Source organism: Diadema antillarum, unplaced genomic scaffold, assembly GCF_040938485.1.
Source record: "Diadema antillarum isolate AM-2024a unplaced genomic scaffold, OU_Dant_1.0 scf00000185, whole genome shotgun sequence".
NCBI classification, from domain to species: domain Eukaryota; kingdom Metazoa; phylum Echinodermata; class Echinoidea; order Diadematoida; family Diadematidae; genus Diadema; species Diadema antillarum.
The window spans coordinates 247,689-270,439 of record NW_027271074.1 but is presented as its reverse complement, the minus strand read 5'-3'; the positions used below and the strand labels follow the sequence as shown (position 1 = coordinate 270,439).

At 38.0% G+C, this 22,751-nt stretch overlaps 1 protein-coding gene and 1 long non-coding RNA gene across 2 annotated transcripts; both read right to left on the bottom strand.

Annotated features, from left to right (window-relative positions):
- Positions 1 to 7,037: 7,037 nt before the first annotated feature.
- LOC139723304 (uncharacterized) lies at positions 7,038 to 16,242 on the bottom strand. Its single transcript, XM_071634564.1, has 5 exons — positions 16,229 to 16,242; positions 14,382 to 14,445; positions 13,253 to 13,381; positions 9,544 to 9,636; positions 7,038 to 8,148 (listed from the first exon to the last, which is right to left on the bottom strand). Exons 1-5 carry the CDS (start codon positions 16,240 to 16,242, stop codon positions 8,038 to 8,040), a joined length of 411 nt encoding a protein of 136 aa, XP_071490665.1. The 3' UTR covers positions 7,038 to 8,037.
- A 92-nt stretch (positions 16,243 to 16,334) lies between these two features.
- On the bottom strand, positions 16,335 to 20,455 carry LOC139723293 (uncharacterized). The gene is made up of 3 exons (XR_011710336.1): positions 20,380 to 20,455; positions 17,555 to 17,602; positions 16,335 to 16,492 (listed from the first exon to the last, which is right to left on the bottom strand). It is a non-coding gene; the product is annotated as an uncharacterized lncRNA (long non-coding RNA).
- Positions 20,456 to 22,751: the final 2,296 nt, after the last annotated feature.

Here is a 22,751-nt window from a genome sequence, read left to right as displayed (position 1 = left end):
GGTTGAATGTTTGTGTGAGCAATACTGTGTTTGGAATTATGAATCCTACAGTTTCTGATGTATTTGACTTTTCTTCGTCCATAAGTTGAACGGAATGCAATTCTCAGTGTTCTATAGTACATATATGTATGTATAGGAGAGAAGGACACACATACATACATACAGACAGACAGACAGACAGACAGAGACAGAAAGACAAAGGAAGAGGGAGGGAAAGGAGGGGAGAGGAGCAGAGAGAGATGGAGAGAGAAAGATAGATATACAGTTGGTACATTATGAGGCAAAATAGGTGAAAATTCATTACATTTTTAGAGCAGAAAACCATATTTTGATATTACATACACACATGACTGTGTGTCTGGGTACAGATGACTGGTTAACATCCAATACATGTCTCTGAGAAAAGATAGGACATCATATCATGTAAAAACAGGTGACAAACACAAAAGAAAAAGGCAGAGCAGAGAGGCAGCGTGATTTGCTTGAACTTTGGTTTAAAGCTGAGCAGGAGACTCTTTGTGATGTGATAATACAATACTCTGGAATCTTATTGCTTATCTTTAATCAAATTTTACACATACACATACACACACACAAACACATGATACAAATTTTATTTGAAATTTTATTTCTGTTCACAATTACTATTCAACATTTCATTATTTTGATTTTTTTTTCTTTTCTTTTCTATTCAAACAGAGGGGTCCATAGTTTGGAAAACACACCCATAACAAAGGGCTCATAAATTATGCAATAATTCACTTATCAGTGTCTCCTATTACTGGCAATCTCATGCTGCTTGTGTGAATGTAGGAACCAGGGTCAGATTTCTGAAACTGGATACATATCAGGTTGTGAAACTACCTCCTGACCTTTGTCTGAACAACAGTAGGACTTGGACCTGGTCAATGGGACCAAACTGAATTCAATGTTTTACGTAGCTAGGTCTACAAGCAAAAAGACCATTTTCAGAAAGCTGTCACCAAGCTAAAAATGTAACTGCATATGATTTCTCACCCTGGGAGGTTGCAATAACATTACACTACATCTCAAAAAATGCTGTGCTGTCCAGTGGGCAAAAATGGTATATGTAGCATGCAATATTCTGTTTTCCTGCAATTGTCTTGCAAAACCATATTTTTAAAAATCACAATGTACCTCTGTTCCAATTCCAAACAAACTACACATTATGTGTCATTACAACCCAAGAATGCAAAACGATGCCATTTTAAGACATAAACTGCTGTTAACATTTGTTAAGCAGTGTGCCAAAAGCAAATAACTCATAAAAGCCTTCTTTATCCACTTTTTGTACTCCAAGGACTAGCTCTGCACCAATCTGCAATGCAAAGCTCTCTGCTGCTTATCAATGCTTGATTTATGTTAAACCATATGCAAATTGGTTGTCATTTAAAGGGGGAATCTACCAAATAGCAATATACCAGTACATACATGTACACTGCATAGATTCAATGCATGCAGAACAGAACCATCACAAATGAGGAAAATTTGACAATCTGTTCACAAGGTACAAATTTTTGAAGTACCGTATTGGTTTACTCTATGTGCTGTCATCACTTGGCAAGACGGCTACAACAGTTTTTTTGATGCCACAGTAATGAAAGAATTTCAAGAAACATGCAGAGATTTTCATCATACTTATATGTATCTAACTTTAAGGAATATCACACAAAATTCTGCTCATCACTTTTCACCTGCTTCCAACCAATTTGATCTCTTGGTTCATCACCCCCCCCCCCCTTCCATTGCAGCATTGGAGGCACTAAAAAAAGTCAGTTTTCAGTATTTGGTGCAAAAAAAAATGTTTTCCTAGATATTCAAAATAACATCATGTATAACGAGAAATATCCACACATTTGGAACTTGTTATCTCATAAAAGTTTATATACAGAACTATGAAACAGGTGTGCAGTCAAAATCATTACCAGACATTTAAACAGAATAATAACTCAAGAAAGGCAACTGTCTTAATTACCACATCAGCATCTGTTACAAACCTGCAATGATCTATTATTTTACAAAGAATAATTTTTGCACTCATAGTAACCTGCACAGTCTAGTATCCAATAAAGAATGTGTTTGAAGACTAAAGCTGGAACGGATTTGGCACATGTTTTACAACATCTATAGGCAAATGTATTAATCTTTTTATAAAGTACAAGTACATGTACATGTTGGCTTCAACTACACACCCCACACAAATGTGCCAAGTCAAGAGAAAAAGGTACTTAAAGTACACTGGCTTATATTCATGGGGAATTAAATCAAGAGACCTCAATCAAGGACTTACTCAAATATTTCATTTATTCTATAAAATATTGGCCACATAGAAGAACTCTCACAATTCCATAATTTTTCTTCACAATATACATATATCTAATGTCGTCAGACTTGAATCTCAAAACACACAGTTGATAACAGTTAAAGTCATGGTTGGGTAGAAAAGATGGAGACAAGCCCTCAACACAGTCACAATAAATTTGGTCCTTTTAAAATTACTATCATTAAAAGGCACACCTATGATTAATATCTTACATGAGAATGAACAAATTAGACATGCAAATGTATGTACAAAGCATGAAGGCAGTTGCAAAAAAAAAAGAAAAAAAGTAACAGATCAGTAAAAGACTTGGGCAAAGTCAATATACATGTAAATTGTATAACAGTAATACCACTCTTTTGTCAAGTGTATAAAATTGATAAAGGATACCACATCAATATATAGGCTCCAGGACAGAGTAGAATGATTCATTCTCATGAATTAAAGAAAAATGAGTTTCAGTCTTGTGTATGGGGAAAAAAACAAAAAAACAAACAAGCAAACTTTAAAAGAGGATTTCTTCTACAAGGAATGTCATCTTGACATTATAAGAACAGGAGCTTCTTTTTAGGTCTCCATACATAAAATCGTCAGGTGCCCGTGCATTGGCCGTTAACGCAATATAAATTGTATTGCATTAACGGCCAATGCACGGGCACCCGACGAAATATACGAATAATGCATACATTGTAGGTGGGAGTGCATGCGGCACATTCGAGGGCATTTAGAATGTTGTAACATGCACTTGGCTGCACCTCGTGCATGTTACAACCTTGTGAATATCTGAGTGTGTGCTGTTGTACCTCCACTAATGTCAGGAACTTAAACCTGTGCATGATCTGGTTCATAAAATGGTTCTACATATTATATGAACGATTTACCTTTAAGGGTAAATACCAGTCAGGTACATGCAACACTTGCTACAAAAACTAAGATGTCCAAGGAAATGTTCCAAACACACTGAACATGATGTTAAAATTTGTTTACAGTAAAAAAGAGATTGAGTGCATGTTGTGAAAGCACTACCGTACGTCAGAGAGTGGGATTACCTCAAGCACAACTGAATGAACAAGTATTTGAGCAATGATATTTCTGAGTGGTTGTTACTCATTAGTACCGGTCATTAGCAAAAACTTATGCCCAGCGGGCATGTAAGGCAACATGAAAGACTGGTCACATGATTGCTCTCAGCCAATCACTCGATTAAGATCCACATTACTATTTTATGAAACATAATTTAAATGGCCCATAGACTCAGTTTTCTGTACTTCTCTTCATATATCTGTTTTGAATTTTGGCTGAATATTTTGCCTAAACACTCCACCAAAAGTGAGAGTGAAACACTTCCTCTGATTTCACCCGACTCAATAAAACTATTTTCTCTAAAGACACTACTTCCTCTTGTATGTTGATAACAAACAGTTATCATGGAAGTGCTTTACAAATTTCTATTTCGAAAAATTAAAGTGAGTATGGCATGTATTTATTTTCACATTCCCCTCTGCTTTGCTTCCTCAGTTCTTTTCCTGTCCAAATGAGATACCTGGAGGCATTTCATCAAGCATTTTGTCTGATACAAGTGGTTTTTTTTTCTGACAAACTGTTTTAAGCCCCTGAAATCCTTGCATCTGATAGACCGAGTGCAAATTTGTCAGAAAAAAATATCTGACAAAATGCTTGATGAAATGCCCCCCTGTATATGCAGTATAGATAAGGTATATAGACATCTTACTTGCCTATAAAAGTCAGTAATATCATACATTTTCAAGTAAGTGTCACAGTGATGCTCTTTACATTTTTACATTTTTACAGAAAAATTGACACACTGTGACAGAACTATTTACTAAAATTGCTATTTCACAAAGCACAGAATTCAAGAAATATTATCTGAGAGCCAGGAAATCTCAATGCTGTTCATTCAAACTACAGTCTATACCTACATTAGAATATCCTTCTAACTTATTGCTCAGTATATCAAACCATGTGGAATATTTATTGATTTTCCATAACAATGTACATCTAGGACAGATCCCTAGTCAAGTAGGAAATATATAATATGAGCAACAATCTGTGGATATATCAATATGTATTTGCATATCTTCTCAGAACAAAATAGTACTGGGATGTTTCTAATGTTGCTTTGGTGCACTAACAGAAGTTTGCAAGTCCATCACACTACCCAGTTGTGATAGTGTGAGGAAACCTTTGAATACACAAGTATGCCAGACCCATATATAACACACTACAAAATATAAAAGCTCTGAAAACATATATCAGAAACAAATGTACTCAAGATGCATTACAACATGTAAATATAAGCTGCAGTAGCAATGTGACTGGCAAATATTAGGAATTAAAAAAAAATACAGATTGAATTTTATAGCTTAGAAGACTCTTCCTCCACCTGGTAAGAATTAAATTTGGAAGAAAATTGCTTTAACTATTGCTTTCTAATCCTGCTTTGATGTCTTTCACAGAGCTGTCGTGGCTCTGTGGATAAAAACATGGAATATCAATCATTAGATCCCTGATTCGAGTCTCCCAGCTGCAACATTGATGCCCCTAGCAAAAGTATTCTATTCTCATTGCCAAGTCGTTCGGAGGGGACGCCATCCTGTCAGTCTCTTGGTTGCTTGCTTACAAGCAGTCATTGCTTCCTCAAAGGCCACATGAACAAATCGTAATACATAATCACAATACATGTAACAGGTGAAAGTGAGGGCTCATTATGCAATAAGCCAACATGCAAATATTCTCCACGAAAGCTATAATGATCATTCTGTGTATATAACTGCTATATCTGACAATATGGACTACTACAATCTATTTCAAGGACGGTCTTAAATCAAAATTACCTAATAATGGCATCTTTTTAATTTGACAATGGCTTCCTCCCAACACCAACAAGCTTCTGACATAGGTGACACTTCATTGTTACATATCATTGAAGTCCAATGTCTATTCAGCATGTACTGTATGGACCAATATCATCTGGCAGGCATAAGAATAATTTCAAGGATGGACGAATCAAAATTATTCAAAATAGTTCTTTTTAAAAGACTGACTTTTTTTTCTCTCTATGCAACCACATTCATGAAGTGATAACAAACAAACAACTATAATATATCAGTAATGAAAAAAATATCAAAGTCTGCTGTCAATTCCATACATTTGGCAAATAATAAGTGGCAGGCGTAGCAATAATTTCAAGGATGGATCAAATGAAAACAGTTCAAAAAGCTTCTTCTCTGAGTAACAAGAACTTCTTCATCAAAATAATATGTCCATGACAGCTTTATACCCCATTTAAACAGGGCATTTAGAGTGCTCCAGGAGCATTTCTGAAGCCATCTAAACTCTGTATGAACAGACAATTGGGCCCTAGAGTGTTCTAAAGCTATGCCCCTCTCAAAGCTGGGTTCAGAAACGCTCCTGAAGAGCTCTTCACTCTATATAAACAGTCATCAATGTTCAGAGCTCTCCGGAAGTTGTATGCAGAACGCACTGTGCATACAGTCTATATGTCAGAAGTTCCTGGGCACTCAAAGGTCACCGTGACTGTTATGCCCCTCTCAGCCACTTCACGTGTGGTCTAGGAGAGCAGTGATTCTCTGTATGAATAGACTCAGAGAGGCATAAATATATAGAAGTGCTTCAGGAGCATTCCTGGGCCCAACTTTGTGTAAAAATGGGGTATTAGCAACACAAAAATCAAATACATATATGTGTAACACTAACCATCTGGTTAGCACTGGTCTCTACAGTAATATGGCAATTCTTGTTGATACAAACATGAAAAACACTGATGTCATCACAATTGCCAAACATAAAAGATCATTTTAAAACTAGAATAATTTCCTTACAGCATGCAGTCAATTGGGATGCCTCCACCTCCTATGGCCCTTCATTTAGGATTACATGAAATTTTTATCTTGACCTGTAAGTGTCAAAATACCGTAAAAAGTGGAAATTTTCAAGGGGGTGGACATTTTTGCGCATTCCGTGCCGCATTAAGTTAGCACAGAAAATAAATGGGTACAATTTGGGGGCTTGTTATATTAACATTGTTATATATCTTTGATTTCAAGGTAGGTTGTAGAGGTATAATTGCTATGTTATTTGTAGTATTTTTTTCATACTTGCAAGTCCTGTAGTGTGAGTGAATTAGCTGTCGTAATGTGGACCAGTTACCATCCACAGTGATACAATATGTGCCGCCAAAGCCCAGTGAGTTGTACGAAGTGCTTGCTCAGTCAGTGTGACTGTCCACAAAATTACAAACACTCAAAATTCATCTTACCCCGCTGAGCAAAAAAACAAAATAAATAAAAATAAATAAATAAAAATAAAAAAAGAATACCCAGGAGAAAATTTCCACTTTTACAGTACATTCTCAACCCATCTGCATAAAGGAAATATTTCACAAATTCATTTCTATTCTTCTCATGATATTACATTAACACCACACTTTCCTGGCTGTATGACATTTTTATTCAAAAACGAGTTTTAGCCAAATTTGAGTGATCTTTAACATTTTCCCTGTCACCAGCACATCCATGCATCTCGTTGAACACCTGCTGGACAACATTTCAACAAATCCAGCTGAGGGCTTTTATAACATCAGCTCAAAGATATCTGGACCACTTCAAGGTATAGACAGATACTGTAAAAGTGGAAATTTTCGCAGTGTTGAAATTTTCGCACATTTCGCGCAACCAGAAACTAACGCGAAAATAAAAGCATGCAAATATTTTTGCTTGCCGTATGTTCTTGTATGTTGTGTCTTGATTTTGCGGAATTAAAGACACGCGAAACTCTTCTTACCCGTCCAAGCTCGAAAAATTAGTTGCGCGAAAATATCCACTTTTACAGTACACAGAGAACAACAAAACAACAAGCAGCAAACAAACAAAAGACATCATAACAGAGTATTCAAGTGATGATGTCACAGCTTTTTGTTATAGCTTGGGTGGAAGTACTTGGAACCAGGTGCAAGCATGGTTAGCAACCCACCGAGCCAGGTGAAGTTGTTTAGAACCAGTTTCCATGGCGATGAATGGCTATGACATCACACTTTGGTACTCTACATCTCTAGAACCCATCAGGGCAGAGACAACAAAAATTTGATTTCATTGCTTCTATATACTATGAGGCATAGATACAGATATATAGACATTCTCTTATTAAATCTTGTAACATTACTAGACTATGCTTGTCAATCGGCATGGATGGCTGAAAAAAAAAACTGCTCATGAGTAAAAGTTCCTTATTCCCCTTTATCTCTATTGTTTTAATGCACAATATCATGCCGTAGAGGGCAGATGAATTACAGTATAAGCCGAATATTTTGCGAGGTTTTTATTTTCGCGAATTTCGCGAGTCAGGTGCTATTCGCCAAATTAAAGACACACGAAAACATTGACTCTGATCCCGATGTGAATGTGACGTATGCGTGTACATTTCTCCGTTCAGTGAACAGGACTCCACAATCACGAATTTAACCACTCGCGAAATCGTCGGGAATTCCTGATTTGCGAAAATGTAGACTAGCGAAATATATGGCGTACACAGTATACAAACTGGGTCAGGTCTGGAATAACTGAACTGCATGTTACATATGAAGACAAATGGTACCGTGAATATATTTCAGAACGATGACACAAACTTAATGGGAAACTCTCACAGTCAAGCAGTGGCTACACGTTGACGCCGAGATCACCTACAACTTGCCTTCCATCTTGATGGATTATCTCATCGGCTTTCTCCTTACTAACATGCTTCAGCCTCGTGTAGGCAAAGTTTAGGGCCTGCAGAATGGGTTTCAAGATTGAATAGGGAAGGAATAACAACACAAGAATGTACACATCACATAAAAGAACTCTACTTGCACAGCATATGTGACCCTGCATCACAAAACCAACAAAAAGTCGCCAGACATGGATTTTTACTTAAGGGCAGATTCTGAAAGAAGAGACTCTTAAGATTTAAAATAATGTATAAATCAATTCAAATTGACTCCCAGAACCTACCTAAATACTGCCAAGAAAGCACACACTCTGGAAAAATGTGAACTGAGAAAAGAGTCTCTGAAGTACAGGGTCTATTCAAATGAAAGGGACAAAACACAGGATGTAAACCACCAAAGCAACAACAATGAAGAGATTATGAGATTAAGCTGAATTGAGCATGCTCTAGTAATACACTCTGTCCATGATTAATGCCAACTTTCAAAGCAGTAGCAAAATCCTTTCTAAAGTTTTAGACTTGAAAGTGAAGAGTATGAGTGTGCAAAGGATTTCAAAGAATGAAAAGGGGCCTCTAAGACATACCTGATCATTCTACTCTCCTCCAAAAAAGGGTTGTAGAAAAATTGCTGAAAACACACTTTCCCGTTCATATTATGATCCCAAACTACAGAATGATGTAGCCCTTTCAGAAAAAATAAACAACTCAAGATTGACTTGGTTGACCAATTTCAAAGTCCTCATGTAAAATCAAAGGGTGCGACTTTTTGTTCGTTTTGTGATGTACGGTCACATATAATCCCTGGCTATCAAGGGAATGGTCCAGACTATCAATGGGTGTACGTGAATGAGGCAGACAACTTGCAGCTTCTTTTAAGGTTAAAACAATGGTTTCGTGCACAGGAATATTAGCCATAACAATACAGATTATATTTCCCCCCCATAATCTTTACACACAAACTTTTTCAGACTTACATCTGAAATGAATGGACTTTTTTTTCTTACTGTAAAAGTGGATATTTTCGCGCGGCTAATTTTTTTTTTTTGCGCTTGGCCGGGTAAGAAGAGTTTTGAAAAGAAAGTCTTACCATCCTTTTATTTTCACGCTAGCTTCTGGTTATGCAAAAAGTGCGAAAATTTCAACACTGCGAAAATTTCCACTTTTACAGTATTTCTAAGTGAACTTGGAGTAGATTTGATCTAGCCATTGATCCTTTGACTACTGACAATCTACACAGCTTGCATATATAAAGGCATTCTTCTCCGCTGTTTTACATCAGGGCCAGATGTGCATATAACCATAAGAAGTGATCATTGTTCTCTTGTGAATTAACAAACAAACAATAGCAAAGACAGTGAATAAATTCTTAATTGTGATAACTGCCTAGGGGTATTTTGGAATCCAATTCACAGCTGACCAATATAATAAAGCACACATATTCAGACATATATGCTTACCTCTGGAAATGCAACATCCATTAAGTAGAACCGATTTGATCCAAATTTGCTGTCCTTAAGGATTTCCATCAGGTAGTCCATTAGTTTATTGAGCTGTGAGGGATAATACGGACGGAAGATGATTTGCACTTAGGTTGAATTTATTTCCTGGAGGACTACACTGTTCCGTTTCTGGATATTCTGGAAAATCAGGTTACCTTTCTTTGGGAAGATCTTGCTAAACATATGAAGAATTTAATCGCTAAATGGGTTAAAGTGAAAACATAGTTTTGGTTAGGGTTTGAGAACCTGTCTGGCACCATTTCATATTTGCTTGTAATATATCGAAAGAATCTACGGAGAAACTTACCTGGCTGACATAATTTGCCTGGATGATGAGTTGTTTTGGAATATTTTGAGATCAAAAGTAAGGTTGGTATACCAACTTTTATTCCAGAAGGATCCAGGTTAACTCAGTCTAAGGGACAACTCGGCCCTATTTCAGACAAAGCGGTCAAAGCGAGGCCGAGTTGTCCCCGAGTCCGAGTTTACTAATAGCCTGACCCTGATTGGGTAAGTTCTGAGATTGTGACTCCTGACTCCAGCAGAACTATTTGGTTCATATTTCGCAATTTCATTGTTACCCAGTGAATATCTTGTTATTACAGCATTATTTCATACATTTCTTAGGCATACGTGTACATTTGTGAGCGAAATTTGACAATTTTTGCATGCCTACCAGAACTATGTTTTGGCTTTAAGTATCATTAGCAGAAGCATCTATTCACCTTGGCCTGCAGCCTCGGTGAAACAAAAGAACACTTGGGATAATTCAGTGTTTGACATTCTCTAATCAAGTTTATAAAATGGGTTCAAGAATGTAGCCTATTGGAAGTGCTGAAATGAGTCACGTGTGCGTGGGTTAATTTCTCACTAACATCCACGGCCTGACGTCACAATGTTTACACTAGCAGTGCGCACTCAATCAGTTGTTACAAGTGCGTCGCGCGCTACTATTACGCGCTGTCAATCCTGTAAACAACTTTTATAAAATGGGTTCAAGAATGTAGCCAATAGGAAGCGCTGAAATGAGACACACCTCCTTCCTTTACTTCAGTACAACTGCACTGCCTGTAATCCTATGGTAGATTGCCGATCGTCTGTGCGCGCGGCGGCTCCTTCGATGAATTGCATGCATACGCGTACGCGCTGTCAATCCTGTAAACAACTTCTAGTTCGGGCTGCCGGCCGGCCGGCCGGCCTGTCTTCCCTTGTGCATAACATATGTGGCGTACGTACGTACTATACGTACACTTTGTACAGTACAGTAGACCAAGCGTTATGGGACCGGACGCGTACATGGAGTCACTTTGAAGAGCAAATCCAACGATTTAGCAGGTTAATTCTCACGCCGTTTTCAGAGTATGTTGTCTAGTAGGCCTATATGAGGGGTCTATATCAAGTCTTTAAGGTAAAGGGTGCATATTCTATGTAAAATAAGTAAGTTTTCATGCGGGTGTCCGGAAACCCAACCCCCCGTTATACTTATACTGTATGGGCGGGACTTCCGCGAGTGCGACGTGCGTAAAAGTTTGGGACGAACATCTTCGGACGTCTTGACCCACAAAGGTACGTGAAAAACGCTGAAAAATGATGTTAGTTTTCGAATTTTCGACCCATTTTATAAAACAAATGATGCACAGGATTATTTCGTGGCGTCAGTGTAGGCGTAGCTCACTCTCGGGTATTTACAATGTAGTGCAACATGCACTCGGCTTCGCCTCGTGCATGTTTCACAATTGTAAATACCCTCGAGTGCACTACGCCTACACTAAAGCACTCTATCCTGTGCATCATTTGTATACTAGTTCGGGCTGCCTGCCGGCCGGCCTTTCTTGTGTGCATAACATGTGTGGCGTACGTACAGTACTTATATGTGCGGGATTTCCGAGTGCGACATGCGTAAATGTTTGGGACGAACATCTTCGGACATCTTACAAAGGTACGTGAAAAATGCTGTTAGTTTTCGACCCATTTTATAAAACAAATGATGCACAGGATTATTCTGTGCATCATTTGTATAATAATGCATAGGAGAGCATGCACTATTTGTATAATGACACATGGGTAGAACAATATAAAGGAAATATGAAGAGAATTCCACAAAAATTCATTTTTTTAATGAAAAGTACACATTTCCTTGACATGTTACTGACATATATTCAGGGTATTATCATTATTATTCCCACTGCCTTCTGAAAGAGGCAAGTCAGGTGAGGGCTCTTGTGACAAAAGTAAAAATATGTTGAATTTTCTTTGCCTTTTCTTTATAATATTCTACATGATTTACTTGAATGACATTTTGCACTTATCAAAAAAAAAAGTGTATAAATTAATAAAATTAGATTGACATGCAAACACTTGGAAATGCATGTATCCCAGACAAATATAATGATTTATTCAAATTTCATTTGATCAGTTAGAAAATGTGATGGAGCATCCTGGACAAAATAACGAAATGAGTCATTGGTTATCGACACCTAATGACTCAAAATTATGTAATGAATATCCAGGAAAATTAGTGCACTACGGTTGATTAGCACTTCAGGGATCAGGAATGCAATACAGTGTATGTGTACTGCGTGGGGAAGTGTACACTGATTAATCAGTTTTACGTGATTGTTGTCAACCTCACAAATCTGTTGTAAATTTAGCTATATAGTTATTTGTTCATTGTAAGTATTTGTAAGTGTGTCATTATCTGTCATGTGTTCAGAATAGGACCATGGACCTGGTATATATGTCAACATGTCCTTTGTTTTTACTTATCAATAAAGACATGATTACAACATACACATGATACCACAAACCGCAGTAGCATTTTCATCCAGCAACGAAATTTCAAAACTTCATAACTAATGAAAATATTGTCCTCACACTTTTATTGATGTGTTCTACTAATATTGCTGCATTTACTCTATCCACACATACAAATGTGGACTTGTTTATTAAACAACTATTCCTGCTACTTCCTAACCTCCAAACGTAAAGTCCAACAGCAAGAAAATTAGGACCAGCTTGGACATATATTTAAGCTTTTGTGGCAATAACTCAAAGCTATTCCTGAAGGAATTGACTTCATGCTTTTCATTTAGTGTTTGACTTGACTTAACATCTCAGCAAATCAAGTTCTTCAAGTTATTTTTAACCCCACCCCACATCCCTCAACCCCATTCCGAAAATTGCTTTTATTTTTCTTTGCAAGTCTACAGTTGGTCATTCTTAACGTCTAATACAAATAATTTTTACTCATAAGACTGTATTCAAGTCAAGTGCTCATTCATTACGCTGGAAAAGTGAAACTACCGGAATGTCGAATTCCCTTTGTATTTTCTATATAACATTGTCCATAATGACATCATGAAGTGTAGCAGCTTCCTTGTCCAGCGATGACAGCACCAAGACTTTACAAATTCATAACTTTTGAATTAATTATCTGATTTTCTTCGAACCTTTAATGTTGTGTTCTACTAATATTGCAGCTTTCACTCAATTTACATTTGTACTAGGGCTTTGGTTTCCTTTAGTCATTTAGGAAGATGCCATACATGAATTTTTCCTGTGGTCATGTGAACTGCCATGTGACTCTTTGCAATCTATTGCCATGTGTAATGCAGAGCGCATCAACCCCAACCAGAAATGACAAGATTTTGCTCCAGAAGGGGCTTACTTTCTCATCTGTATGGAGAGCTCCCAGGGATGACAGCTTCAGCTGTGCCCTCTCCTTGGGCTTGTTACTGATGTAGAGCTGGTGTCGTTCACTTCGGACGTCGCCACGACTTATCTTTATCACGCGTTCCTGCAGAGCCACACGGAAGGAAAAAAAGGGGGGGGGAAGAATCTTTACCAGTCCACAATCAAAACTGCTATGCTAGAGACCAATATATAATGCATGTGACCAGTGTATAAATGACATTGTACATCAACCTACTCCAAGAAACTCTTTAAGATTGCTTACAGTACATGTAGGTTACAGGTACAGGTACCCCCCCCCCCCCAAAAAAAAAAAAAAAAAGAAAGAAAAGAAAAAGAAAAGAGGTCAATGTTGACATCAACTGACCACTGCCCAGCGAGCATTGCTCATTCTTGTGTGTTCTACAGCTGGCTTGCATGAAGGACACATTTACAATGTTGAACAAAATGCATCATGCTGCTATCAATTCTTTCACTGCAGTATGCACAGCATCAAGTGCTCGAACAATCAACATGTGAGCATCTTGCAAACAACCATGTACAGAGCACTCCCGTTATAATGCACACGGTTATAACGAAATTCCGGTTAAAACGAAGTAAAAATTCAGGCCTCAACATCATCCCCTCTATGTTTTTTACTGTTGATTTGTTCGGTTATAACGAAATTTTGATGTAACGAAAGAAAAAAGACGGTCCTGAGGACTTCGTTATAATGGGAGTCCACTGTTGGTGTGCATGTTGCACAACATTAATTGCACAATTATGTGACCTGAATGTGCATTGACTCTACACATTGTACTGTTTAGAACCTGTTCAATATTGACAGTTATACCACACTATATGTGCACAAATCTAGATAAGTCCAATTTTTCACGAATTGTTACTAGTACTTCCTGACAACTTCGCAAGTGGTTAAATTCATGATTGCAAAGTACTGTAAAGAACAGAGAAATGTATGCGTGCAAATCGCATACATGTCGGGATCACAGTTAATATTTTTGCATGTTGTGAAATTTGCAAATAGCGCACCTGACTCCCGAAATTTGCGACAATGAAAACCCTGCGAAATATATGGCATACTATATACTGGTAATTTACTGCCTCACCTTTGTCTTCTCACTCTTGATATGTTTGATGATAAGATCTTCTCTCCTTGCCCATTTCTTCTTCCTGTACATTGACGGAATATACAGGGACCATCATACTCATACATTTTTTTTGTTAAATACCGGTACATGGATATGATAGGTTGACAAGGAATAATGCCATGCCAATTTGCGGGCACAATACTGAAACATCTCATGAATTGTGCAGAATAGAGAGTGTAAAGACAAATATTGACCGATTCGGGTTCGTTGAGGGCAGCAGACATTTTGTGGCACTGGGCGCAGCCATTAGCTCAAATTGCGGTGTCCCAGCCGACCCCCCCCCCCCCCTCCTCTCCCCCACCCCCCGGGCAACATGTTTATCGCGCACTTGTAACAAAGGTTCCCGCACTAAGCAAGCATTCGCGCACTCAGTACCAGACGCCTATTGGCTAAAGCAACCATGCATCAGAGGGGTGGGGGAGTGGGAGTCGGCTGGGACACCGCAGTAATGGCGCTGCCCATGCCGATAATACACAAAGCGCGTCACAGAATTGGTCAATAGCATTAAATGAAAAAGTAGTAACAAAGACAGTATGCATCACATGTTGCACAATGTCACATTGCAAGCAAGACGCTGAACAGCTTTATTATCATCCTCAAGTCTTTGTAAAAACACCACCAGGTCTATAAACCGAGCAAACAGAGGGAAAATATGACTGCCATAACAAAAGGAGCTAAAACCTCTAATAATGACAAGATGATATCATTTTTCCTATACTTTTGTTTTACTTTGTTGCATGACGCAATTCAAAAAAATTCCCCTCTACTGCAGAGATATTGAGGATTAAATGAAAAAAATGTAAGGTGGTATTTGGAATCAGAATTTTGAAAACACTATCTTCAATTTCCCATCACTATGAAAACAATTAAGGACAAGCAGAAAGACTTTCCATTTAAAACAACGGCAGGTACACATGTATGTCCCCTTGCAACCACCATAATGTTCATAACGGCATGGAGTCAGTTGCCTACCAAACGACCAATCAATGACCATGACGCATATACAGATGCATCAACATCAGAGTGCCCCTTTGTCTGCACATGTGCATTTCATTTGAATGGTGATTGCAGCTGCCTACATACATAATATTCTTGCAATAGTTGCCTGATCCTAATACATGAAGCACTGCAAGATGCTGAAGTGTGCTAATTTGCACAAGTTTACTCCACCAGGACGTTGTTCATCAAACATATTCCTTGCTCTCCATCTTGCTACTATTACAATTATTTCAGAATGAGGTGCAATTTTTTTTTTTGTCAGTTTGGAAAAAAAATGTAATGTAGTGCATCAACCATTTTACAATTTCTTTTGCTGCCTTCACCATCTCACACCATGTATTGTGATTTTGAACATTTGCATCCATGACCACAAGTTAGACTAAAGGGCACTCTCATTGCTTTTGCTTGTGACAATTACATTTGAACAGAAAGATCAGGGAATGAAAGGCTTGTCTCTGAAAAAATGATGGGCTGACGGACGGGTCATGAAGAAATAACCTTTGTCTGTCTCTTATGAGACCAAGTACTCAGCAATGTGACAAAAACGACATAGACAACCACAGCAAGGCTCGACATCATCTTTTTCTTTTAGTGGCCCGACAATGAAATTTAGTGGTCTGATCAGGCCACCAAAACATATCTTTCCTCAAAAAATGTTTCACTCTTTCTGCTCCTTATGTCATTGCAGAACACAAACTATATCTTCACACCAATCTGCTAGCTCAAAATTTTTAGGCTATCAGAGCCTTTTTATTATGGCAAGACACAAAATGTCTTTGCACCAATCTGCTATCAAAGGCACTTACTCCCACATGGGCATACTTACATTTTCTCTATACTTGCTGATGTGCGGCTATCTAATTCTTGTTCTACCCATGATAGGTCTCTCATCTCCTCCTCCCCCTCCTCCTCCTCCTCCTCCTCCTCCTCCTCTTCTTCTCCTTCAATCTCTCCTGTGTCTACACCATGAGTCCTGGCATCATCCTGGGAGGTGGTGAGTAGCTCTGGGGTGCAGTGGCCCACAATCAGAGCAGGAGAGGTTGGGGAGTTTGGCGGCGAGTCCAGGAATGCTGCACAGGTTCGTGTGCATTAACAAGAATTATACAACGCCCAGAAAGAATGTAGTTATCAGTTCAGTCGATTGCCTATCACGTCACATTCAGTTAAAAGTTCCATCGCACGCCGTGGCTGTCAGCCATGCAATTTTGTTTGAGCAAAAATGGATAGCGCATGGCTGACGACGCCCAATTCCACTGACTCCCATGTTAAACTCACAATTGACTCTAAGTTTTTGTTCCACTGCATGGCTCTGATGTCACAATAAACAAACGTTTGCCGCGCGCACTCAACAATTACAAGTGCACTTACAAGCGCGCATACTTTTGTTACTCACTTTTGTAAACAACTTCAACCAATCGGTTTCGCGTACACTACGTACACGGTGACTGACTATGTGGGTACTCATTCACGGAAAATGGTTGTCATTTATGTGTTAAATTCTACCTCCCACAAAATGTGAATTGAAGCTCTTATTCATCTCCATTCATTACGAAAAATATTGATCATTGCAACATGATACAAAGGATAATCATGCATTAAACTGATAAAAAAGGCCTTTTTACAAGCTGAACCCCCCCCCCCCCCCCTTTTCACAAGTGTGATACACTTGGTTACTTTCACAAAGCTCTCAACATATTTCTGAAATTCAGGATTCAGTTCACGCTTTGAAAATATTTCAATACTGCATACTTGTCACCTGGTATAAGTACAGCCTTTGTAGCTAGAGGCCAGAATTCACAAAGAGAATTTAAATCAGTCCATGGATCATGGAAATACTGATTGGCAATGCATGAATGTGTGTGACACACCATAATATGCCAACAGACATTAGTAATGAAGGTAAACAGACACACAGTCCATAGACTATACTTAAACCACAGATTTGATGTAGACTATCTTTGTGAATATGGCTTGTTGTTTTTAGAACTAGCCAGTTGGATGTAGACATGGAACATGCAGCTGTTATACAGGTATCATCAGGGCATCATTTTTTTATTAGATTCATGCCATTGTTTACAGAGTTTACTGGCATTTCTTGGATGACTAGAGTGATAATTTCATATGATTCATACCATATTTTTGCTGGAAGAAGTCCTTATGTGAGCTCACTTTACCAAGACCTAGAACAGATAGGGAATAAAATGCAATAAGAAAATTAACCTACACACATTGAATGGTATGAACATGACACAGTGAACAAGCAGTTGGATTTAGTCATTACTACATGCCTTTTGCGGAAAAGATCAAACATCTATGTTGTCATTGATTAACTTTGTGATCTCAGTAAATGCTGCACGCAAGTATCTGGCCATGAAAGTGTTATTTCTGCTGATCATGGGCTGCACATCCAGTACAACACAAGACATGGAAGTGTCTACATTTGAAACTGATCAAGTATGAAATTAACTGCACAAACAAGTTAGGCTTTTAATATTGCAATAAATTAACTACCAGAGACGGACCTTGTCAATCTCCAGTTATTTATATTTTCTGAAAGAGCAATTCTTCTCTTATACTCTCAAACTTTCAGACCAAAAAACAAATAAGAAATAGTTCTTTTTGCCTTTTACCTAGTACACTTGTTCAGCCTTTTGCCTTGACAGATTGTATCAGTCATGAATAAAATGCACTGAATGAGTGTGACAAATTTAAGCCTAATCTGATAATCCCTTCAGAGTGGTTGCTATGCAATTTCACATCCTGTTCTTTGTCCCATTCACTGCACAGATCGCAATCTGGTCAGATTACACTTGAATAGATTTTCAACTTCAAAACCTCTTTTCTCAGTAAACACTTTCTAGAGGGTGTGCCTTCTTTCCATTATTAACATGGGTTAGGAAAGCCCATTTGTATTGGGTATAGGTGATTTTAAAGCTTAGAGTCTGCTCTTTCAGAATCTGCAATTAACTATTTAAAAAAAAAATCAATGTCTGGCTACTTTTTGTTGGTTTTGTGAAGCAAGCTCACTCATAGCAGGGCTGCCAACATTCATCCATCATTATCAGGGAGATTATAAAAAGCAATCAGGCAGAAACATGTAATTTACAGCCATCTCATTTGACCAATATAAGTCCTGAGTCAAAGGAATCTTTTCATATTCTGTTTTCTGGACATAAAGAGGCATCTTGATTTTCAGAAAGCCTCCTGCAGAAACAGGGAGACTAGGCAGCTCTGCTATAGTGTGCAGTCACAGATAAAGAAGTAGAACTACTGCTGTAACAGATCTCCATATGTTACCCTGCATCACAAAACCAACAAACATTGCCAGATATGGATTTTTTAGCTAAGGGCAGATTCTAAAAGAGCATACTCTCAAGCTTTAAAATGATGCATAACTCAATTCAAATGAACTTTACTGACCTATTTAGATATTGGAAAGAAAGCACACACTCCAGAAAAGTGTGAACTGAGAAAAGAGGCTCTTACGTAAGTACAGCATCTATTGAAGTGCTTAATCTCTGCCCAGCTATTGAAGCGCTTCATCTTTGCCCAGCTGTGCTTTTTTGGGACAAAAAACAGGATATAAACCACTGGAGGAAGAGCAATGAAGGGGCTATCAGACTGAGCTGAAATTGAGCATGCTCTATTAACACATTCTGTCCATGATTAACGGCAACTTTAAAAGCAGTAGCATTATCCTTTAAAAAGTTAGTAAAGTTGAAAGTGATAAGTGTGCAAAGGCTTTTCAAGAAATTATAAGGGGCCTCTAAGACATACCTGATCACACTGCTCTACAAAAAAAGATTATAGAAGAACAGCTGAAAACACTTTCCCATTCATTTTATAATCAAAAACTTAAGAATTATGCAGAAGAATAGCTATTTCAGAAAATATGAAAAACTTAAGATTGATTTGGTTGATCCGTTTCACTTTTTTGAGTACTCACGTAAAATTATAAAGAGGTGCGATTTTTTGTTGGTTTTGTGATGCATGGTCACATATTTAGTTGCAGATCAGCTGGAAAATGCAATATGGATGCTTCAGAAGATCAGAGATTGACAGATCAGGGAAAATACATGTAAGCCCACAGCAATGCACATTCTACCTCTAGCACAAAAGTATTCATTATTTCATGATCTTTAACAGAACAGAGTGCTGTGAGTAAAATGAACATGTACGCACACAACACACAAACAATTTAAGAAAGTATGCTTAACGGTGCACCACATATTCTCTCTAGGGTATATATTTGGCCCTGAAAAGGGCCTATCCAGTCCCTGAGACTTTCTAGGGTATGTGTTTGGGCCCTGAAAAGGGCCTATCCAGTCCCTGGGACTTTCTAGGGTATGTGTTTGGGCCCTGAAAAGGGCCTACCCAGTCCCTGGGACTTTCAGGGTATGTGTTTGGCCCTGAAAAGGTGCAACGTTAAAGGGGCATTCCGGACGATTTTCATAATATCACATCAGTAGTACATAAATCAACAGCTCCATGTATAGATCCGTGGAATTTATTGTGGTCCTCGAGCAGAGAAACCAATAAATTGAAAATCTTTAACAAATTACACTGAACAGTGTTGATGACATCAGAGCCTCATATATTTCAGAAATGTAGCAGTGTAATTCCATTACAATACCGCTTGCCCAACAAGTTCACCTGTGAAAAATCCATGCATACCTTCTTCTTTTGTTCTGCTTCCTTGAGCCCCAACTCATGCATTCTTATGGTGACTCTGCCATGTCATCATCCTTGTTCATTGCAATTCATAATAAATTTTGAAAACATTCTCATTACTTATCCCAATCACTATAAATTCTAAAACTCTGTACTCAGTTTGACTAATTTATAGTTGTTCAAATGTAAGTCTGAAAATCATCCGAAGGTCCCCTTTAAGCCTTCTACCATCCAACATTCTATCACCACGGAAGCCTCCAAAGATTTCATTAAGAAAGTTTCTCACCTAGTTTTAAGAGGAAGTCATCAGCTAGTTCCACTGCTTTCCTGAATTCCACATCTTTCTCTCCTTGTTCCTGGAAAAAAAAAAATAATTGAACACAATACATTAATGTTTACATACATACATATACATACAAACACAAATTGTATACAAGTACGTACCGTACATGCATAAAAATGTACATACCGGTACACACACTCTACACTGATACAATACATGCACACAGCTAGTCAGAAATATGGTAAGGTATACATTCATGTAGGTAATAATTATGCCAATGAACATATCGTCAGCAAAGAAAATACAGATCCACAGAACTCCTGCAGAAAGAGTAGTCTCTCACAACAACCTGGGGGGAATTTCAGGGAGCGTTTTGATGGACAAATTTCTCATACAAATTTGCTCTCAGCCAATCACACACAAAGATCTCAGTAGCTTATAACAGTTTATCTGAAAAAAAAATGTGACAAAACATGAAATGCCCCCCCCCCCCCCAACCCAGTGTTTAGAGGTGGATCTTGTGCTAAAAAGTGACAACCTGTACTCAAACATTATCCTGAACTGTATGAAATAATGGTGTCATAACACATTTTCAGTTGGGCAATGCCAAACATGCAAAATATTTACTAGCCAAAAAGCTTCCGCAGCAGCACAGCAATTTGAGAACATATCAAATTGTGGTTGCAACGAAATGTTTTATAATTGATTAGAGATTATTGCCAAATTGGGCCACAGCAGTATCCACTGATCTTCTGAGCAAGAGTAAATCGCATGTAGCTTGTTGGGAAATACACAGGTGTATACAATATATTGCTAGGGCACAATCTATCAAGTAAGTTTCTACATATCTACTACTGAATGCAAAAGGCGCTTCAGGAATTAAAGTTTTTTACTACGATCGAAACCACTCTACACTTTTGATCTCAAAATACTAAAAAGTAACAGTCAGACCGCAGCACGTATGCTAATGAACCAATTCGGCAAGATTTATTCAGCACTCTCGTTGACGATCTTTGCGTTCGAAAGGTGTCTCGTCGTGCGAGATTTTGCGAGAGTTTGACAGGGCTATGGTTTTCACAGTGTAGCGACTTGTGCATACATTCGTCGTGGCTACAAGTCATGGTAAATTGTTCTGCAGACTTTGATCTTTATTTTGATACTAAATTTGCGTATAGTATCGGATCTTATCATGACGATATAATCAGTTGAATTTGCGTAAATTTTACCTGCTCTTCACGGAAGATTTTGTCGTCTAAAGTTCATTTTTGGTTCCTGACCGGTTTAAGAAACTGTTGTTTCTGATTTTGGCTTTTTCGTAGAGAAGAAACTTAGATACTTATCATATATTGGAGTCAAGGAGATGCAAACATGATTTATACTAGTTTTTCCGTTTTGAAATGTCTGTAAAATTCACTCCTTAGCTGGAAGTAAGCTCCACACAAAGTGTACAGTGGCGCGAAAGAGCTCTCTCATTGGACAGCGCTTGCATCCAGCACTTGAACTTGGCTTGAACTACACGCGTGCCAAGAAACCGCAAGTGGCATCAAACCATTATGTAGCAGCGTAATGATGTAATGCAAGCGCTGAATGCAAGTGCTGTCCAATGAGAGAGCTTACTCTTGAAATTGCATGTTTTCAAGCTGATCAGCACTGACATCGATGTATATTTTACTGGTTCCTGACCGGTTTAAGCAACAAATTGTTAAGATATTTACATGGACAGAAAGATTAAGAGATAGACTACTAAATAATGCATTTTCATTGAGATGCAAAGTGAATTTGGTATTCTTTTGACGTCTTGAACGTGTACTGCACAAATTTCTTTTTTCATTATTTTCAAGCTCAAATTACGCTATGATATTTTTCATTTACAATAATTTGGGTAACATGTGAAGATAGTTTACATACATTTCTTTGAATTTGATACCAAATTTGTGAAAATAAGGTGTATTTTTGTTGCCGAAAGCCAAAGGACAAAATCCAATTACTCAGCTCATTAGTATGCAAGCCTCGAGCGGGCTTGCATACGAGTTGAATAAATACGAGCGAATTATGGGGTGCAGCGGTTTGACTGGTAACTTATCATCCTGGCAAATCACGTCAGACTGATAAATGTCCTGGTAGACCCCTTTGATATATTGCAAGCAAATTTACCTCTAAAGAAATAACATGGCCATAAATTTTAATAGTAACCATGTGATTCTAATAATGGTGACATACAAATCCACAGCAGGTGACTGTGGCTGTTGCCATGGTTGCTGCATTCAAATATATATTTGCTTTAATTCGATCCGTTTTGCTTCATGCTTTACTCGTTTTGTTTCATTGCACAGAAAGTCTTGACATAGATATTGAGTCCACGACAGCCAGATATC

Bases quoted from the DNA above. Each gene is read 5' to 3' on its own strand.
- LOC139723304 (XM_071634564.1), bottom strand. The intron at 9,637-13,252 runs GTAAGCCCCTTC...TATCCCTCACAG, and splicing joins CTCTCCATACAGATGAGAAA to CTCAATAAACTAATGGACTA. The intron at 8,149-9,543 runs GTAAGCATATAT...CCCATTCTGCAG, and splicing joins TGGATGTTGCATTTCCAGAG to GCCCTAAACTTTGCCTACAC.